Source organism: Amblyomma maculatum, chromosome 7, assembly GCF_055883805.1.
Source record: "Amblyomma maculatum isolate TAMU_Amacu chromosome 7, ASM5588380v1, whole genome shotgun sequence".
NCBI classification, from domain to species: Eukaryota; Metazoa; Arthropoda; class Arachnida; order Ixodida; family Ixodidae; genus Amblyomma; species Amblyomma maculatum.
The window spans coordinates 107628915-107648259 of NC_139350.1; the positions used below are offsets into that span (position 1 = coordinate 107628915).

A 19345-nucleotide genomic window follows, 5' to 3' on the forward strand; every position below is an offset into this window, starting at 1 on the left:
GTCCGACTGGCATGCCTGAGCATGCTGCAGGTCAGACCTTTTCCTCGAGCCCTCCAACAATCAGCAGTATACTAATCTTTCCCACCACCTCCGCATGCTTGCCTCCGACCACAAATTTTGGTGGAATATTTCTTGTTAATGATGCGCAAGTCATTCCTGTATACCGATCCGCACGCAGTTTTCGCCTACGACCGGTAAATAACTTTTCTTTTCTCACCAGTTATGGTTTCGACAGCCGAAAATGAATTTGACGTTATCATGTCTTGATGCGCGACATGAAGAAACAGCGATATAATCTCTCATTCTTTTAGCGATTCCTGTTCTTGAGGCAGGCTGGCTTTATCACTGTAGTGAATTATTTCAAATGACACAGGAATGGTTATGTCGCTGGTTATGTTATCCCTTGCGTGACCGAGACTTAATTGTGACGTCAGAGCCGCCGCTCGCCTGTTGAAATCGAAAGCGAAACAAGTGAGAAAATTCGATTACAGATTATTCAGCAGTCGTAGGCGAATGTGACCTGGTGATCGGTGCTCAGTAATGTCCTAGGCATCATTACAAATGATAAAACAAGAACCCAAAAATTAGGTGTCTATAGTCCTCCACAAAGGTTTAGATGTACAAGGCTAGAGATGAAATCAACTCTACTATATACAGTAAGCACTGATGGCGACATGCTTGAATAGAATAATACATCGTTAACTCGGTGTCAGTGGAACCGCGAATTATGTTCCACTTACCCGGGTTCTCGAGTGTACCAAACGCAGCAAAAAAAAAGTCGGGTCCAGACAAAAAGTTTCACTGCAAGGCCGCGCTGCACATATCCCTCGTTTTGCCCCGTCGCCGCAATCAGTTTCGTAGTAGAGCGATGACTTACAGACACGTTACAATGACAGCAGGCATCCAAAGCAAAGCGGCGTTTTGCCCTGCTCTTTTCACTTCAGTGCAGCCAGAATGTTTTGAGAAAAACCTGCATGGCCGTGTAGTTTCACATCTGTGCCGCGCTTATGACACCCCCCCCCCCCCTTCTTTTTTTGAGATACTTTATTGTAGTTTTATGTTTTAGTTTATTCCACCCTGTTCTTTTCCCTATCCCACACCTCATTTCTTCTCCCTCTTACCGCCGCCTCAGTTCAAGTGCTTCAGGAATAGGCGATACCGGGCGATAAGCATCTTTTTATTTCCTTTTATTTCAATAAATCACGACTACTACTCAGGTGCACATCCGAGGCAGCGACCGCCAACGCGAACATGCCGGGCAAACAGCACCACGCAATTCAATTTTCCTACAGAAAGAATTAATCCTTGATTTGCGAAGCCCCATGCCGGGAGTGGGCAACGCCACGGGGTGCGTACTAAAGTTCAGCCAAACTTCGGAGGGTCGTTTTTCCGAAGCCGACATTACGAGACAGTAAATGTATAATCCAGATGCTTACACCCCAACTCTAAGCCACGGCACACCATCAAAATAAAAGGTGCAGACCGGTGTTGTGCGCAGCCAGGCCCGCTGCGGGCACGGAGCAAGAATTATCACGTCGCGGGACATTCGGTCAGCGCCCTTGAATACAGCCAGACAGCACCGGCAAATGCATGCACTGCTGCCTGCAGTCCTGTCGTGCCTTGAAGCGCAGAGAGCACGTAACACCATATTGCAGTGGAGCATGTAGTCTCCTTTGCAAGCGCATATTTTGGTAGTTTTTTTTTGTAGTGGAAGTTCTGGGGTCGTGATCTACAGAATTACAAGCATTAGCATCGCTTTGAGGGCAGCTTGGTTTACAGTAAAACTGTATAAGCATAGCACCCAAAATCTTCACGGTGTTTAAATGATTTTGTAGCGTGAAAACGAGCCCAAGAAAGCTATGACAAGTGTTATTCCTTACACTTACAAGAAATGTAGGTTTCATTTATCTTTAATGACTTTTATACAGGAGAGAAATAGTCGTCGTCCACATGGAGTGAGTCACACAAAGGGGGATGTGTCATGGGGGAAGGCTTTAGGTGTCACTTCGCCAGAGCTTGATGGTCTTGTCATTCTCTAGGGCAGCCGAGGCAATGATGTTCTCAGTCGGGTGGCACGCTGTGCAGAGGACCACATCTGCATGAGCAACCGACGGCCAGAATTACATAAGGTGCATACAATGCTAAAAGCATACTATGATCCATAAAGATGAGTGCACTTCATTCGCACTTTCAGATGGCATAAACACATCAGCAACATGCAATGCTTTTTTTTTTTTAATGAAACTGCACTATGCTTTTACTCAGGGTGTCTAGCAAACCACTATTTTCAAAATCCCCTACCTTCCAGGTTTTCCTTGATTAATTGAGTTCAATTTCCCTGACGAGTGAAGAGGATCAAAAATGTAGCTGCTGATGTTAATTGAGCACAGACAAATAATTTACAACAAAAAGCTATTTATTAATCATATTCTGCAAGTTAATATAGTTAAAAGGCTGACATTAGTGTTAATTGCCGTTAAGAACGTCAAAAGCTTACTGAAAATTAAAAGTGCACCCTGATGCCAGCCTCTGACCAAGCGATAAGAACAAGGCAGTGCCGTGCCCCTGCTATTGCTGAACTTGAGTCAATCGCAAAGACCAAATGAAGGGTATGATGATGTTTTGGCCAGTGACAAAGAGTGGCAAAAACAAAAACAGAATAGAATAGTTATGCTGCACCAGATGAAATTTGTTCCTTAAGCAGCAGTGCCATCATTTCGTTACATATTTCAGCTACCGTTAGGACACCAGGCACCAGGTTTTCCAACCATATCTACCAATCGCATTCACCAATTTCTTCAGAACTTGTGGAAAGTAAACTTTGAAAAAAAAAAAAAAAAAAAAAAAAAAAAAACGGTTCCAGCACTTGTACTTTACTAACACTGACGGCATTAGTCTCACAGAGTAGTAACTTTCATTTATGAAAAACTTCAACCTTAAGAAAGGCATGAAGAAGATACAGTTAACCCCGCAATAATGAAAACCGCAAGTACGAATTTCTCGATGGAACAAAATGCCTTAGTGGCCCTGGCCAACGTTCATAAGATTCAATGCATTTCAATCCTCTCAACAATGAAACGCTTTTCGACTTCCATCTCACAACAACGAAGGTTTCTGAAGTGGTAGTCCTCGCGTTTTCCTCGTTCGTAAGCTATAATAGGAAATTAAAGTACTGGAACGTGTTTTAGTACACCACTTTTAACATTTTTTGGCACTACCAACAAGCACAGTTACGAACATGGCCATGTTTAGTTACAATTTGCTGATGATTGCGCATCTGTCGTTCGAAAATAAAAAAAAGCCATTTTTAGTGGGCTCTGATTTGCTGTCAACCAGTTCAAAGGGGCACGGCCGTATAGTCATCGTGGATGTTTATGTTGGTTGCAGCCCAGCAGGCACACACATCCATTGCTTTCTTTTTTTGCCTGGCGAGTCGACCATGCTGAGATGTCTCTTGTGTATGTGCAAACTCAATTGGAACCTTGCATGGTTTCTGCTCCCTATAAACATGGTATCTTAAATGTATGCAGACTGGCAGCTGAAAGCACACTCATCACTTGTTGCCCGTTCAGAAGCCAGCCAAACCACCATAGCACTTTAACCACTTCAGACCATTTTCATTAAAAAAAAAAAAAAAATTGCGCTTAAACAGTCTATGCAGACCTCAAGAGAGGCTGGTATTAGTCATTCAATGTGAAATGCCAGCTGTTAATAGCCAACAGGAATGCACAAAGCTCTGCACACAACAAGTAGAGGTAGTAGCACTGCAATGTTAAGAATTGTCAAAAACGCACTTAATGAACCTTTTCTTTCGGCACTTTTCTTTTTCGGTAGTAAATAGCCAGGATAAAATGGTGTTACAGATGACAACACCTGCCCACAAGACTAAGCCAAAGGACACACTGCAAAGCTCACTGTTGTGAGAAGCACTACTTACTGTGTTCATCAGCTAAAATAAAAAAGCAAGGCAATAATGATATAAAGAGTCCCACATTCCAGTGCATAAAGACGTCACTGCTAGCGCTCACAAGCCTAAGCCAAAGGACACACTGCAAAGCTCACTGTTGTGAGAAGCACTACTTACTGTGTTCAACAGCTAAAACAAAAAAGCAAGGCAATAATGATATGAAGAGTCCTAGATTCCTGTGAAACAAAAACGTCACTGCTAGCACCCACAAGACTAAGCCAAAGGACGCACAGTAAAGCTCACTGTTGTGAGAAGCACTACTTACTGTGTTCATCAGCTAAAATAAAAAGGCAAAGTAATAATGATATGAAGAGTCCCATATTCCTGTGAAACAAAGATGTCACTACTAGCAGTAGAAAACTCTGAAAAAATAGCAAGTTCAAAATGCATACAAAGCATCTGAAGGCACAGATTTCAAGAGCCATTCAAGAACAACCTGGAAAACCACAAGTATAGCTGTCCTATTCAGCACTATTCTGCATGGAGCAGCAAAAACCATAGAGTTCCTTACTCTTACCCAGAGGGAAAGCTCTGCTGCCATCTATGGGAGTTTACATGCAGTTCCCAGACGACCAGTTCAGCCACCATGGGCCGGAGAGCTACCGAGTGCAGAATTACAACTTTTGGCCAAAACTAATGCAAAGATAAATGTTGTTCTATCGTAAATAATGTCCTATCATTCAATATTGTGACTATAAATTTCAAAAAGGGAGAGAACAGCATATCAGTGTGAGATTTACCCAATATAAGCGATGGCTCTTTCTCCTATTGGCTTAGTTTTGAGCAGCACAGATTACCAATATTTCGCAATTAATAGGCACACTTTTAAAGGAAAAAACATTTTGGAAATATTAATGGTTGTGCAATTACTTAAGGAAGTTTTTAGTGGCATTTCGGGAAACAGAAACCTTTTATTGGCGACGTCTGCTTTTGCGCCTTCGCTACTATGACTTTTGCGGTCTATGTACGCCCCTCGAGATGATGATGATGATGAAAAAAAGCGTCATAATAACGCCACTCTATGCATCCGACAAACCGACTGTCCCGCAACAAGTAGCACACCGGCCCATGATTCTTAGCGCGCCCATGGTGGCTGAAGTGCAGCGCCCTCAGCTTTCCCTCTAGTTAGCGCAAGAAACTCTAAGGGCAAAAACAAAATGACTTTCTAAATAACCTCGACGCAAATAACCCACTGGACTGAAGAAGGAACCACAACAGGCCTACCAAATATGGGCGCTTATTGCTGCTGCTGTACAATTCCTGTGTTCAACTCTCTTAATAGGAAGGAGTAACGCAGCTTTTAATTTTTCTCTTGCACATATGAATAGTATGCCGTGCAAAATTTAGTAGACAAATTTTACTGCAAGCTCCCATACAGAATAAGTGCAGAGTTCTTCATGCATTAAGGAGCAACAAACCTTTAACTCATACCCTACCATGCCCACTACAATCATTAGCTCGGTAACGAGATGTCAACGCCAATTTGAAATGCTCCCGAGCCTTCTTGAAAAGCTGTGCCACATGCCTTGAAGCCAGAAAAAACAACAAACTTTACATTAGTTTGTCTTCTGCCGGGTTGCTGTGACTTTAAGCTGAAAACAACGGAGCTTAGTAGAGAATGGCCTCAAATATTGTGATTCCTCTGGCCTAAGTAGCAGCAGCTCTGAGGAAGCTGGCTCATCATCAAACTTTAGGTCAGAGTGCAAGGAATACCTGAGAAACCAGCTTAGAACAACAGTGGCAGTGCCTCGGTTAGTTTCTTATTTGGATCTGTTTTGCTGTACTTGGCAGCCGTTTTGAATGAACCTTAAAAGATGGTATAATTGTTTTAGTTCCAGCCTGCGCTGCAAAGAGCTTGCTCAACTGTTTCACCCAGTTGCATGGCCTAAAGTTGTTTTCTAGCCTAAAAACTAAGAACTTTCATCTTTTTTTTCTGAAGTACAGTAAACCGCCATTAAGATGAACTCTGTTAGGAAGAATTTTTGGATAAGAACTATGCAAAACCATTGGTTGGTTTCCTGTAAGACTCAGTGTAAAAATGGATATGATGTTGAACGCTTCCTTTGGTTTGAATGAAATTCTGCAGTGACCACAAACGTGACCTCATGCAACAGCACGCACAGGGGCGTCCGTGCGATACAGTCAAGAAAAGAAAAAAAAATAATAATATGCTTCCATGCAAAAAGCACACCCACACAAGATGGCTTCCGCGCATCGCCGCAGAGAACTGTGGGGAAGGTGAAGAAGCTCTGTTGCGGAAGTGCTCTTTTTTGGGGGGGAAATCTCGCCCACAGAGGAAGCTTGGCCTAGCTGGTAATCCGTGATTTTAAAAAGAAGACAAAGTGCGAGAAAAGCTCAGACAAGAAGGGGACACAAGATGAGCACTAACTTATAGCCAAGAGAATTGGAAACCAAAACGCCAGCTCGAGGAATGAAACCTGCATGCCCAGTTATCTATAGATAACAGAAGGCGGCAGAATAACTGAAAGAATAGAGACCTCACCTTTAACCAAGATTAAATGGACCAAGAAAAACAGAGCCAAAAATGACTGAAGGAACAATTAAAAGCATTTAGCACCGTAGATTCTCTTTTCAGCAAAACAACTGACATGTCACCGACACACTTCCATCGGATGAATGATGCCGCAAGCATCGCTCTAGCTAGCCAATTTTCAGCAACCAACTGTACTCTAGGCTACTGCTAATTTGGCCCACGGAATAAACAACATACGCATGACATCACTAGACAGTGGGGAGGCAATAAAATGAGAATGGAACTAAAACGTAACGCCTTTTCACACCTGGTAACCAAACATGTAGATCGTTCTCCCTGCACGCTAACACCACATGAAACAAGCTAACCAAGTAAGATTTTATTCGTGGCAACATGTGGGCGGAGGGGTAGGCCGCATTCAAAGTGTGAATGTTGTGGCCGCTGTACCAGTTGCGTGCCACCACCCAGGAATGACCACTGCACCAGCGGCTTATTTAGTTTTTGGGTACCTGCTTTTTGGAAAGCTAAAATGAGCTGGTTTTACGCTCAGTCCACTTGATTATTAGTGTAATAAACGCTCTATTAGCAGTCATCCTCTTGATGGAAGATATTTTACTGCTTTCATGTAGTATATATTGTTATGGACGAGGAAGAAGCAGCCAGTGGCATGGACAGGAGCGCTTGCGCTAGGTCCGCCGCGATTCATTAAATCATCTCACAGTCATCGGCCATCCTCTCTTTGTTCTCCTGTGTTCATCGGCTTGCCGCCCCGTAACAATATCTTATAACATACCTAGCATGCTCATATTCTTTTAGCAGTCCTGAGAAGACAAACCAGTTTTCAGGGCCCTTCAAGTTAGTCAGAGGCTAAAGGTAGGCTAATTGTTACATTTTTTTTTTCTTTCTGAATGAAAGCATATATAAAAAGCTACTTACACCCTTTTTTTCATCCCTCATGCCCTCATGAATACAAAAAATGAAATGAAGAATTTTGTTGAAAGTTTACCTAAAATCCCCGATTTTGCAAACATGAAATACTGATGTAGGCCATATTAATTAAAAGTATGTCTAACTGAGCTCCATTTGATTATAAATTTGAATCTTACAGCTTTTAACAGAAGAAACTATCGAAAAAAAAAAGGTCATTTTTCCCATGTTAGAAGAACAGAAATTGATGATGAACCAAACGATCAATGAGGTTCCTAAACATTTATAGAAACTTGAAACACACTACTTTCACAAATCAAATTATTCTTTTAATAAGGCACCAACTGCCATCCAAAGAGGGAGAAATCCTAAAATTTTCTGATCTTATTGATGCACATGCTAAGCTTCCATAGCAAAAATTTGCACCCTTCAAGACGCATAACTTAGCCTTCATAGAAAGACTCTTATCTCCATATCTTGAGCGAATACTGGTTTTGAGGTCTCACACATTTCTGTATTTTGTCGTAGCACCCCGTTTCTGTCTTTTGCTCTCTATATAGAGATTTCATGGTACGCAGGAATAACTCCCTTCATGCAACGCTTGAAGGGAGTTATCAGTGCAACTTGCTTTGGCTCCCCTCTTCCCAAGCTATTTGATATTCTCGTTTGTCTGTACTCTTCTCCCAACTCAGACTGCAACACATACCTGTATGTCCCTGCAGCTTCTGCATGACCTCCTTTGTCTGCAGGTTCCAAATGTACACACAGTTGTCCTCTGATCCTGACACGATCCACTGCACACAAAATGTAGCAATTGCCATTAGCAAGCCCATTATGCAGGCAATAACACAATGAGTACTCAGCATAGGCTGACGGCCATTATGCTTTGAAATCAGGTATTCCATGTCCTATGAAGAAACACACAGCAGACACATGCTGCACTCTGCTCAGCACAGAGTTACATTTGACAGCAGCATTGCACACACATACACGAAGATGCAAGGCGTGATAAAAAACTTCTTCCACTGTGCAAGAAAAACAAGTCTCGTACACCTACCCTCATCATACTTTTTCGCATAAACAAATTCAGGACACTTGTACACCACTAGAGTATTTGGCCCAAGGTCTAATATGGCAGTCCCTTTCGACCTCTTCTTAAAAAGGCCAATCACTTGATGGCCGAAGCATGAGACGAAAATGAAGGACAAGATTTCCTTGTAGCAACCAGGTGCAAGCACACTGCGCTATCAAGGAAAAAAATGAAAGGAAACTTTTCCCACTAACTAAAAAAAATCATTTTTGGTTGGAATAGACAGAAGACTGGTTAGCTAGAGCACACATGAGCAACATTGTGGGAAGGAAACTACACTGAAGTCTCAGTAATTTGAACTGAACTGATTATGTGGAATTCCAATTATTGGGAGCTTTTTTATACTAAAGGAGTGAAGACATAATTTTTGGTTGCATATTTTATGTTTATAATGTGTAAGGTATTACTATACACACGAATCACCACACGCTATTTGCCCATGACTGCGTTTCAACAGTCGAGCGATGGCTGTGACGTCAGAGTGGAGTCTAGGTCGCGTGAGAGGTAACTGCTACATAGCTGTTTTACCGTCACTGTCCTTAGCCGTTGTAATTCCCCACAATGCTAAAGCCAGTCTGCCTCGAGAACAGGAATCACAAAAAGTAAAGAATCAGCAATTTCATTTCAATTTTTCATCCCTCATGTTACCTAGACTGCATTTTGAAGTTACTGCCACTGCTCGTCAGTTGGAACTGAAGCCGAAACAGATGAGAAGATAAAAATCAATTATTTAGCACACAAATGGAAACGATGTGCTGATCTATGTAACCGTAATGTCTTGCGTTTCATTAACAAAAAGAAAAATGCAACCAAAATTTGATATCTATGCTCCTTTAAGCTCCATGCTGACAGGACCAGGGTCACATAATGACAGTCCATTACACAGGCAAACAGCACTGCGCATTGGTTTGGTTTGTGGAGTTTAACGTCCCAAAGCAACTCAGGCTATGAGAGACGCCGTAGTGGAGGACTCCGGAAATTTCGACCACCTGGGGTTCTTTAACGTGCACTGACAACGCACAGCACACGGGCGCCTTGCTTTTCGCCTCCATCGAAAAGCTGCCACCGAGGCCGGGATTCGATCCCGCGTCCTTGGGAACAGTAGTCGAGCGCCGTAACCACTGCGCCACCCTGGCGGGGCAAACAGCACTGCGCATATGTATCCATCCACACACAAAGCTTTCAGGCTAGGATGACGGCTGTTTCTTGAATGCACTGTGTTGCTCAAGCGACGCACACATTATTAGGTCCCATGAGAAATTATTCAAAACCTGCAAAGAAGATCCAACTAAATTTGTTGCAGCCACCTCCATACACTGGTGCTTCTTAAATGCTTGTTTTCCCTGCATTTGTAGCATCAAAGGATTGAGAAATTTCTCTCCAGCACCCTCCACAGTAGCAGACACAGTGACACCTATGCAAATGCATAATGCCCCTTCCTCTCAAGTCTGGCCTTACTTGACTTCCATCTGGCCCACTTTAGCATCACCCCCTGTAACTTACTTGGGCAGCATTTAACTGCTATACAGCTGCATGTCACACTGGCACTGGAATTCTCATAGGAGCTTCACAATCCGAGGCACAAATACTGGCCACTTCTGGTGAGGCTTGCTAGATATCAGGCACAGTGTTGGAGGACAGCGTCACCTGCTATGAAGGTTTTTAAATGTGTACAACTAAAATATCAGCCCTACAATTTAGAAAGGACAACTCTCATGACATGCACCGGTGTTATGCATTGCGACAAGGCCTGAATGCTGTTGCAGCTTCATTTATTGATTTCGTACAGATTTAAAATGCTAGCACAAAAAGACAGCATGTCTTACATGCACATTTTACATAGCCATTTGCTTTAAGCTTGCTGAATTATAAAACCTCATCAATCCGCCTTTTTCTCAAGATGTACCATCTGGGGAGAGGCACGGCAAAAATATGTCTTCTGCCGGTTGAAAACAAATGCACGTGGGATAAGCAGCCGCGTTCCGTGAGGAATGAACTGCGCCTGCAAAGTGGCAAGGTGCTTGACAGCTGCCACCACCTGTAGCACATGCGTGTTCCTAGCACAAATTGTACATGAGCAGTTGGAGCTGGTGGTTCATTTTCAAACCGCGGAGAAAGACGTGTGAAAAAGGTGGATTTTGCTTTAACATGCCAACGGTGTGTTGTGGCTGCGTATGCAAGCAGTGTGGACGCAGTCATGCACCGAGTTTCAAAGAATCTGCCATAAGCACAAATACAAGGTCCCTTGTGGCATCTGTTTGCAGCTCAAAGAAGTTGGTTTCATTGCAGGCCCAGCAGTGAGCCATGACACAGAGGAATTTGAGCTCCAAAAATCTGTGCCACAGTCACCGCGTTAAGGAACACATCAGAATAAAGAATTCCTCATTAGTACTGTGCTGCACACGCTCATCACTACAACTGGTCAAAACAGACATTTCGGAAGTGAAAACCCTTATTCTTCTGCTCCTCCATCTCACCTCCTTGGCACATTCTCACTGGTCAGAGGGTGACCACAGGATCTTCAAAAGGTGACACTACGGAGTTCTGTATTATAATAGAATTATTACTATATTATGATGACGACGACAACTATACCATAAACCCATGACACTCCAGTCACCCTGAGCTAGGAAGTGTTTCATGATCACCATTATAAGTTATGCCCAGCCGTTAGGGAGAGGCGGGTCACCCATGCTGAAAGAAAGGAGTCAAGATGTCTATTACTGGAGGCTCTAGGCAATACCAGAAAAAGCAAAAAACATATGCTTCAACACATATGCCCCACCGTGGTGGTGCAGTGGTAAGATGCCAGACTACTGTGCCAGAATACCCGGGTTCAATCCCGACAGCCGGCGGCTGAGTTTCAATGGAGTGGAAATGAAGTGGCGCCTGTGTGCTGTGCGATGCCAGTGCACGTTAAAATTACTCCGGAGCCCTCCACTACGGCACCCCTTTCTCTTTCTGCTTTCACTCCCAGCATCCTCCCTTACCTTACAGTGCGGTTCAGGTGTCCACAGAACACATGTGAAAGATACTGTGCTTTTCCTTTCCTGTGAACCAATTATTATTATTATTATTATTATTATTATTATTATTATTATTATTATTATTATTATTATTATTATTATTATTATTATTCAACACATATCCTGCTACTTTTATCAATGTGTTGATGTTTGCTTCCCTTGACGGCCTTATAAAGCCATGTTACCAGTTCTTTCACCTATTTGCGACAAGACCGCAAAACTGACAGAACATGAGAAGCTCTCACCTTGCCACCAGTCACCGAGAAGTTAGCAAAGATGCAGTACTTTTCATTCTTGTGGCCCGTGTAGGTCTTCAGGCACTGCCCAGGCAAAAGAGAGAGAGAGAGGCACACCACTTCTGTAGCCCATATTTTGCAGTTGTACTATTCTTGCAACTCTTATTCAATGCCCACATGCCCTGTGTAATACTCTGAATAAATAAGTAAATAATTTGAATCTGACCCCCTGGAAGCACGATGGCATACCTGACAACCCAACCTGGCAACATCCAAAATTTAAAATTCTTTATTTTCACCAGATGAGAGGGGGCAGGCCACATTCAATGTTTCAATGTTGGCGGGCGGGGGGTCCGAACTTTCGGGCAGTCTCAAATGAGTCCTTTTGCAGGGACCTTGCAGTAGCCGACTCTGCTAGCTTGAAGAATTCGTCATGGTAGTTCTGCTCAAAGCCCGGGTCCAGACTGATGACCCCTGACCAGCCGCAGTTGTTGTTGGTTTTGTTGCACACTGATGAGCAGAATTCGGTTCTAGTTCCAGTTAGAGTTTTAAATCCTCTTCGCCATAGTTACAGTGGGAATAACTTCCCATGGTAAAGAAGCAGGGCATGCAGAAATAGCGAACAAAGTGGCGGGGTTGATGTTAGCTACTCTTTAACATGTTGCTATGGTGTTTCTGAGTTCATCAGCAAACAGAATTGTTAACTTGCGTTGCGCCAAGTGCCTGGTGCGTAAAAAAATTAAATACTTCTTTTTGGTTGTGCAGTCAGTACTCCAACAGCGTTTTTGGCACAAAATGTCAACCACTTGAGCGCCATTGTAATCCATAACATTCTGGCAGCGCTGCAATTACGCTCCCTTGAAGTGAACAGGAGACGTTTTTAGGGACCTGCATCACAGTGCATGGTCTCGGCACCGGAAAGCCACGTTCTGTTCATGCTGCTTCGAATCTGCCCGAGGCAATGGTATGGAAAAGAACATTTCTGTTGTCTGCCATTCACAAGGAGAGGCCAGATAATGTTTGCCTGAATAGCATTTCATGCTCAAAATACAGCAAGGGCCTGTGGGCCAGCTGGCCACTGGTGCCCAACGGTGCACGCAAAAGGCCGGCCGGCCGCCACCAGTTAATGTTGCACCTCTGCCTACCCACTGGGCCAGAGAGGGGCCTCACTGGGAAATAAGAAGTGCCATTTCATTGCAGACAAGACACATTTTCACATCATTCCGATACCCACAAAACACAATGGCCTCCATAAGAAACAGTGGCCAGTCACCAGAAAAATTCAGTCCCCACTAAGACAAATCGTCTTGGCTGAGTACTCTGCAGCTTGTTCAATATGCACTTCATGAAAATATGCCAAATAAGTTGAAAAAAAATTCAATGGAATCCCAACTCCAGTGTTGTGTAGCTTGGCTTCTTCCTCCTAAAATGCGCGGAGAACTTGGACCACGGTGCAAGCCAGTCTGCCCATGAATGGCACTTTCAATGGGTAGTTCACCTCATGCCTTCTTACAGATCATGATGGTGATGATGGTGGTGGTACTGGTATCAATGCAGCTGTGGCCTGACTCAGCAGTGCCATATTACAATGCATACCTGCCAACCTGGCATGCAAGAAAAGAGCAAGATTTCTTACTCCTGCCAACAAGGGAGAGGAGGTGTTGGGGTGGACTTGCCCAAATTTGCAGTAACTGACTCTGCTAGCTTCAGAAATCTGTTGGAGTAGTTTTGCTCAAAGCATGATCGAGACTGACGACCCCTGACCAGCTGTAGATGTTGAGCACCATTCCATTCCAAGTTTCAGTTCGAAATCACCTTTACCACCATGAGACCCGTGACGTTGCATCCACCTGTTGCGCAAAATGCAATGTTTGCCTTTTTTCAATGTCATGAAGCACGGAAGTTCAAAAGTATAAGATCGCAAAGACTTCTGCAAATATCTCTTCTTGGTCTGCAATGACTTCATGCACTCGAAAATTCAAACTTGATGCACACAGGGGGCCTAACTAACCCTAAACATACACACAAATAGCTGCAACAGCAAACATAAAATGCAATCACCCACAGCTGCTTTTGCTTTAATCAGCTGCTTAGCCGAGGATGCAGATGGTGCAAATGTAGTTATATCGATGGTGACGCTGACGATTATGATGCGCCTGCAGATCCTGCAGTACTGGTTTTGCAAAAACCATTATTGTATGGGCAGAGGAAACTTATCAGGAGGTATAAGATGGTGGTCGTACAATTGTAAATTTAAGTAAAAAATAGGGCGTCTTTCAAGAAACTGGGAAGGCTGGCAGGTATGCAACGAGTACCACTGACTTTCAACAGCACATAAGCTGCAGCAGTGATGAGGTACAATAAATATAAAACATCCACAAATGTTTCAAGTTGTCAGAAATGGGATGCAGTTTTAGCCAAACAATTCTATTCAAGAAGGTCCCCTTGCTGTTTTGATAGCCCCTACTCTGGCCCCATTACAGAGACATCACCGAAAAAAAAAAAAAATACTGGTGACAAAAGGGAAAAAATTTTAGTAGCAACTCACTTTTCCCTTGCTGTAGTCCCACAGCTTCAGTGTGCTGAAATCAACAAATGAAAAAAAGTCACACATTTGGACTGAGCACAGACACGCCAATGGGTACCAAGGCAGTCATATGCGACCAGTGGTCAGCAACTCAACGTATACGCAATCTTGGACAGATTCTAGACCTGTGGCCGAAATGGGGCATGTTCTTTTCTTCTCGTGCAATTTAAGCAAGCAGCAAGCAGGGCCAACTTCACGTAGAAACCCTGAGGAGACCAACGAAACTAAGGTGTACAAGCAACTGCTTTGCATCAGTGCATATCTGAGATGGATTAGCACCACTGTAGCACACAGGCCGTTTGTAAATTGATTTGAACACAATTCTTCAAAACAGTCAACCCATAACAATGGGGCCATTTAACAAATATCACAAGCAGAGCACATCTGCACAACAGAGGCATGGAAGGAACGGCTACACAGGTAAACATCGAACTGTGCCAGTGAACATGCATTGAATCTGGTGCTCACTTTTTCCATTTCCTATTGTGCAACACCATCCCACCAACACTGTCTGCTCACTGCAGAGCAGCATGTGCAAAGATTGACCTCTGGGGCATGCAGCGATGCCACCTGAGGAAACTAAGGTAGCTTATTTAAAATAAACATGCAGCTAGACACCAAATGTCTGCTGAAGTTACAAATTCCATTATTTTGTTTCTTTCCACCATGCACCTCCTGATTTTACCCCTCATACAGTTTCCGTGCTTTCTCAGGATGCTAAATTTGTAAGGCCGCAATTAAAGTAGGAAAATGGCAGGAGCCAGTGAGGTTAGTAGTGTTTTTAAAATGAGAAGAAAAGGCAGCCGCATAAAACACATGCCAAAACTTCACTAAAAACTATACCATGCAGCCCAAGTTGCCGCAAGACAGCCATGTTTGTTTAAGTGCATTTCAACGAATGTTAAAATTTCAAAACAGTAGCGACAACCAAAATTAAGTCTTGCTGAAAAGCTGGGACATGGCATCATAGAGAGCAGTGAGTTTGGAGTAGTGTGGTGCAATTTTCCCAATTTTTATCAGGATGGAGGAGCTTATCTGATATGAGAAATTTGGAACAAGGGTGGCATCACTACTAAAGGCAGGCCTTAGAGAAGGCCTTTGTGTCAATTCCAATGCAGACATCAAAGCAAGCCTCAAGACAGTTGAGTGAAAATTCAGCCTAATATATATCGTACACTTGAACCTAATTCCGACCTCTGTATTTTATTTTTTACTTTCAAGATCTTTCAGGCAACGAAAAACTAAAAAAGTTTGGCTTGGTTCATGGAGTTTTAACATTCCAACACGGCTCAGGCTATGAGGTATGCTGCAGAAGACTGCTCCACATAATTTAACCAGCTGGGGATCTTTACCGTGCGCTGAGCATTACACGGTGCATAAACACTACTCCATTGGAACATGGCTACCAAAGCTGGGGCACATTACATAGCACACTTAAAGACAGCTATAAAGCACATGGCAAATGACCTGGTGGTTGAAAATGATTTTCATTTGATGCAATTTAATGTGGCACTCACTTGTCTAGGGTGGCTGCCAGGATGTACTTCCCATTTGGAGAGAACTTGACAAAAGAGACAGGGGGGTTGTCATCATCTACAAAGACAAGACAAGAGGTTAATTGTTAAAACAACTTAGTCATGTTCAAAATGTTCTACCTTGCATGTCAGTGCACTGAAATACAATCAACTTTTCACGTGCAGGCAATCACAAAGGTGTCCACGGGTACTACAAATTCGCACACAATGGTAATGTTTTGCCCGTGATTCTCTACTCCTAGTGTTCATTACCACTACAATTGATCGCATATATGCTTGCACACAGAACCTTCACATATTTTTACCAAGTCTGGCTCATCTGCCCCCCCCGTCACCCATCAGTTTTAGAAAAAAAAAAGAAGAAACACTTTGCGCTGTCAGCAGCTATACTTTCTTCACTGATACAACAGAGAAGAGAGCGTTCTCTCACTTAACAAGGAAGGTCAGCTGTATGAAATGTTCCATGGTGAAGCAAATGGTAGATCCATACTGATCACACTACTGTCATGTATAGCTGCTAAATGCAGCTAATTATTGCATGAGTGCATTCAGAATACTACAGCATACTCTGAATGAGTTCTGTCCGTGCCTACACATTGGACATAAATTCATGCTTCCATTTCAAAAATAATATGAAACATGCGGCAGCTACTGCACTGGAGACGCAGTTGTCGCCCTGCACAAGCATCCAGCACATGACACTATCGGGCTGCATTTCATTTATCCAAAAAGTTGACCAAAAATAAGACAAATGCAGTGGAGTGCAGGATGAAAACCATATTGTGTACGAGTTGCTTTCAAAACAGCCCTAAATCAGCTTTTAATCGCTAACAGTTTGGTTAACTGGAGCTACCAGTGTCCATCATATGTCACAAGGGCGCTGGGATTACAAGTTTAAGTGAATTACGATTCCGCTTCCACTCTCTTCATGCTTCACTGATCAACAAACAGGATAGGTCAGGTGGAGTCTCTCGTGTGGAATGCCAGAGGGTAGCATAAAAGCTCTTCCATGTTGTAAAGCCAGCATTGTACAGCACCCAGACAGCAAACAAGGGCCCACCAACAAGTATGCACTTTCAGGTTCCTGGATAATGGTTAAATGCTGTCGTTCATCAATACTGCTACTGCCAGCCGCTGCAACAAGTAAGAAGTTGTAATTGCCGCATTATACCAGCTACTACATTCTCACCTATCAAGGTCTTCAAGCACTGGCCTGATGCAGTGTCCCAGATGCGGCTGAAAACAAAAACACAGCAATGTGTTGCATAACTATCAATCAGGCAAGAACACTGGTGCTGCCCGGTGCATAATGGGCAAGGCAAGACCAACTGCAATTCGAATGCGTATTAGTGTACTGACACAAGGACGAGTAGAATGCAGAACCATGCTATAGCAGTCGTGGAACTGACAACAGGCCTCTTGTAGCAGCTTTCGTAGTGGAAGGAAATGCAACTTTTAGCAGAAAGTTCAGGTTTTGCCGCAAAAGTTACTGCTTTTATAGCAGGAATAATTGTAAGAGAGCAAAGCTTTGGCCACTGGAGATGGTAAGTTTAGATTTACACTGTGATTACAGTAAAACAAAAAAAAAATCAAGTCTTCATATCTAATGAACAAATAAAAAAAAAATACTTGGGAAAATGCGAGAACCATACCTTTGGCGCTAAAGCCTCTTGTAGTAGTGACTGATTATTCTAAAGGGCTCCAAAGTGGTTCATTGTTGGTGGAACACAATGAGAGAGCTTGCTAACAATAATTAGTTTAGCTCAGGCATAAATGCAACGACACAATCCTTTGCACGTTCTTTCACAACCCTAAGAAAGCAGAGCTGGCAGAGGAATTCTGCTCAAATGCTGCTTACTCGGTGCGATGCAAAGTGTTCAGTGGTCGCACATTGATTCTGCCACACCCAACCCCGTGATGGATTCATTAATATTGCATTTGAACGATAAACAGTGGAGCGACTTCGGCAGCAATACTTTCTTCCCAGCAAATCAACAAAAGCTGACTGACCGGAGCCTTTAGCGTTGGCAGCTTGCTCCACACAAAATTTTTGTGATGCTTTAATTTATCCTTCCTAGATCCTATCATAGAAACGCCAAACAGCCTCAAGTTTCATAAACCGCTAGGAAATTTACAAATAATGCTTCAAATGCTTATGCATTTTTGTAAATTTTATTGTTAGCATCCATGCAATCCCATCCATGCAGCAACACGACCAGGGAGAATTGACACGCGAAAAGGAAACTATAATATGAGCAAGGATATGTGGGCTGCGCTTTACAGGCTGCATTAGTGCGATCTGGCTCCAAGACCTTATTTCTGACCCACGTTTTAGTGCAAAAGTACTACTTCACGAGACCTAAACGGCAATTAGCTTAGGCTGACAGCACCTACTTTGGCTTTACTATTAATATGAGAGGGTAAGATCAGAATCCAACCTTTCAGCACCCTCGGATTCCAAGTCAGACTCGTGTCCCCAAGGGCATGCAGGCACGTTTGTAAGACTCGGTTAAAGCAGGGCTTTATGTCTACGTCACTCGTGGCAACGTAGCAAACATACATCATGGTCCTTCACACAGGAGTGCCTCTGGCAGATGATGGCAAAAAGATCAAGTACACCTAACAAGCTGAACTACACCAAACTAGTGCTTTCACACATTATACTACGTTCGGCTACATTAAACTTCTGTGACTTTTCTCACCCAAAATGGCCTAAAGATACACTTCAAGAGACAAAAAATATTGTGCAGGGCGAAAGCAGACGTCATAAACAGCCCGCATGAGTTCTCGCACGCTGCAGCTACACTCAACTAAAAGTAGTTTCTGCATGCCCAGTGCATCATGGGAACCAAAAAGACCAAGAGCACTGGTGCCTGCATAAGCACCCGTCATAATGGCCAGCAACGACCATTTCTTTCACGCAAAGCCTCCCTCTAATGAGCGCAGACTTCTGTCGAGTGCTGGCAATCAAGCATGCCAAACAAGTAAGCGCCGTTTCGGAGAAGAAACGTCAATGATTTCTGGGTACTTCAAATGGAAATGCATAGTACAACTGAAATTTAACAGCAGACTCTGTTCATTAAACATTTGAAGCTTCAAATAATCCTAGATGCGTGCAGCCAACAATTAAAAAGTGCCAGCTTGAATTTCCCCTTTGTCAACGCTTTTTAACAACCTATTGACGCAGGTGTGGCATAAAAGTGAGCAAGAAGTCAATTTTTCAGCAACATATAACAGGATATTCCACTTGGCGCAGTTTGGCACAAATGGCACAGCTGTTCCACTTCTGCAGAACACCCAAAACATATGGAGCATGATATCAAAGTACAGCTGCTGAACACCTCCATAAGGATGTATATAACACTGAGTAAGATTATTATACAAACTAGTGTGAAGACTGGCAAAGGAAACTATCATAAAGGCTTAGAAGAGGAAGAGAAAATGGTAACGCAGCCACTGCCACCACAGGGGATGCAGGTTTTT

General features: G+C 43.2%; 1 protein-coding gene across 1 annotated transcript in view; it reads right to left on the bottom strand.

Annotated features, from left to right (window-relative positions):
• Positions 1 to 1892: 1892 nt before the first annotated feature.
• wds (WD repeat-containing protein wds) overlaps positions 1893 to 19345 on the bottom strand; it is a 44921-nt gene continuing 27468 nt past the window's right edge. Inside the window, exons 9-14 of the mRNA XM_084609345.1 lie at positions 17052 to 17098; positions 15845 to 15920; positions 14289 to 14322; positions 11750 to 11824; positions 8095 to 8182; positions 1893 to 2095 (exon numbers count right to left, since the gene is read on the bottom strand). Of these exons, the coding sequence (XP_084465471.1) occupies positions 1995 to 2095; positions 8095 to 8182; positions 11750 to 11824; positions 14289 to 14322; positions 15845 to 15920; positions 17052 to 17098 (421 nt within the window). The 3' untranslated portion in view covers positions 1893 to 1994. The remainder of the gene's footprint in view (positions 2096 to 8094; positions 8183 to 11749; positions 11825 to 14288; positions 14323 to 15844; positions 15921 to 17051; positions 17099 to 19345) is intronic.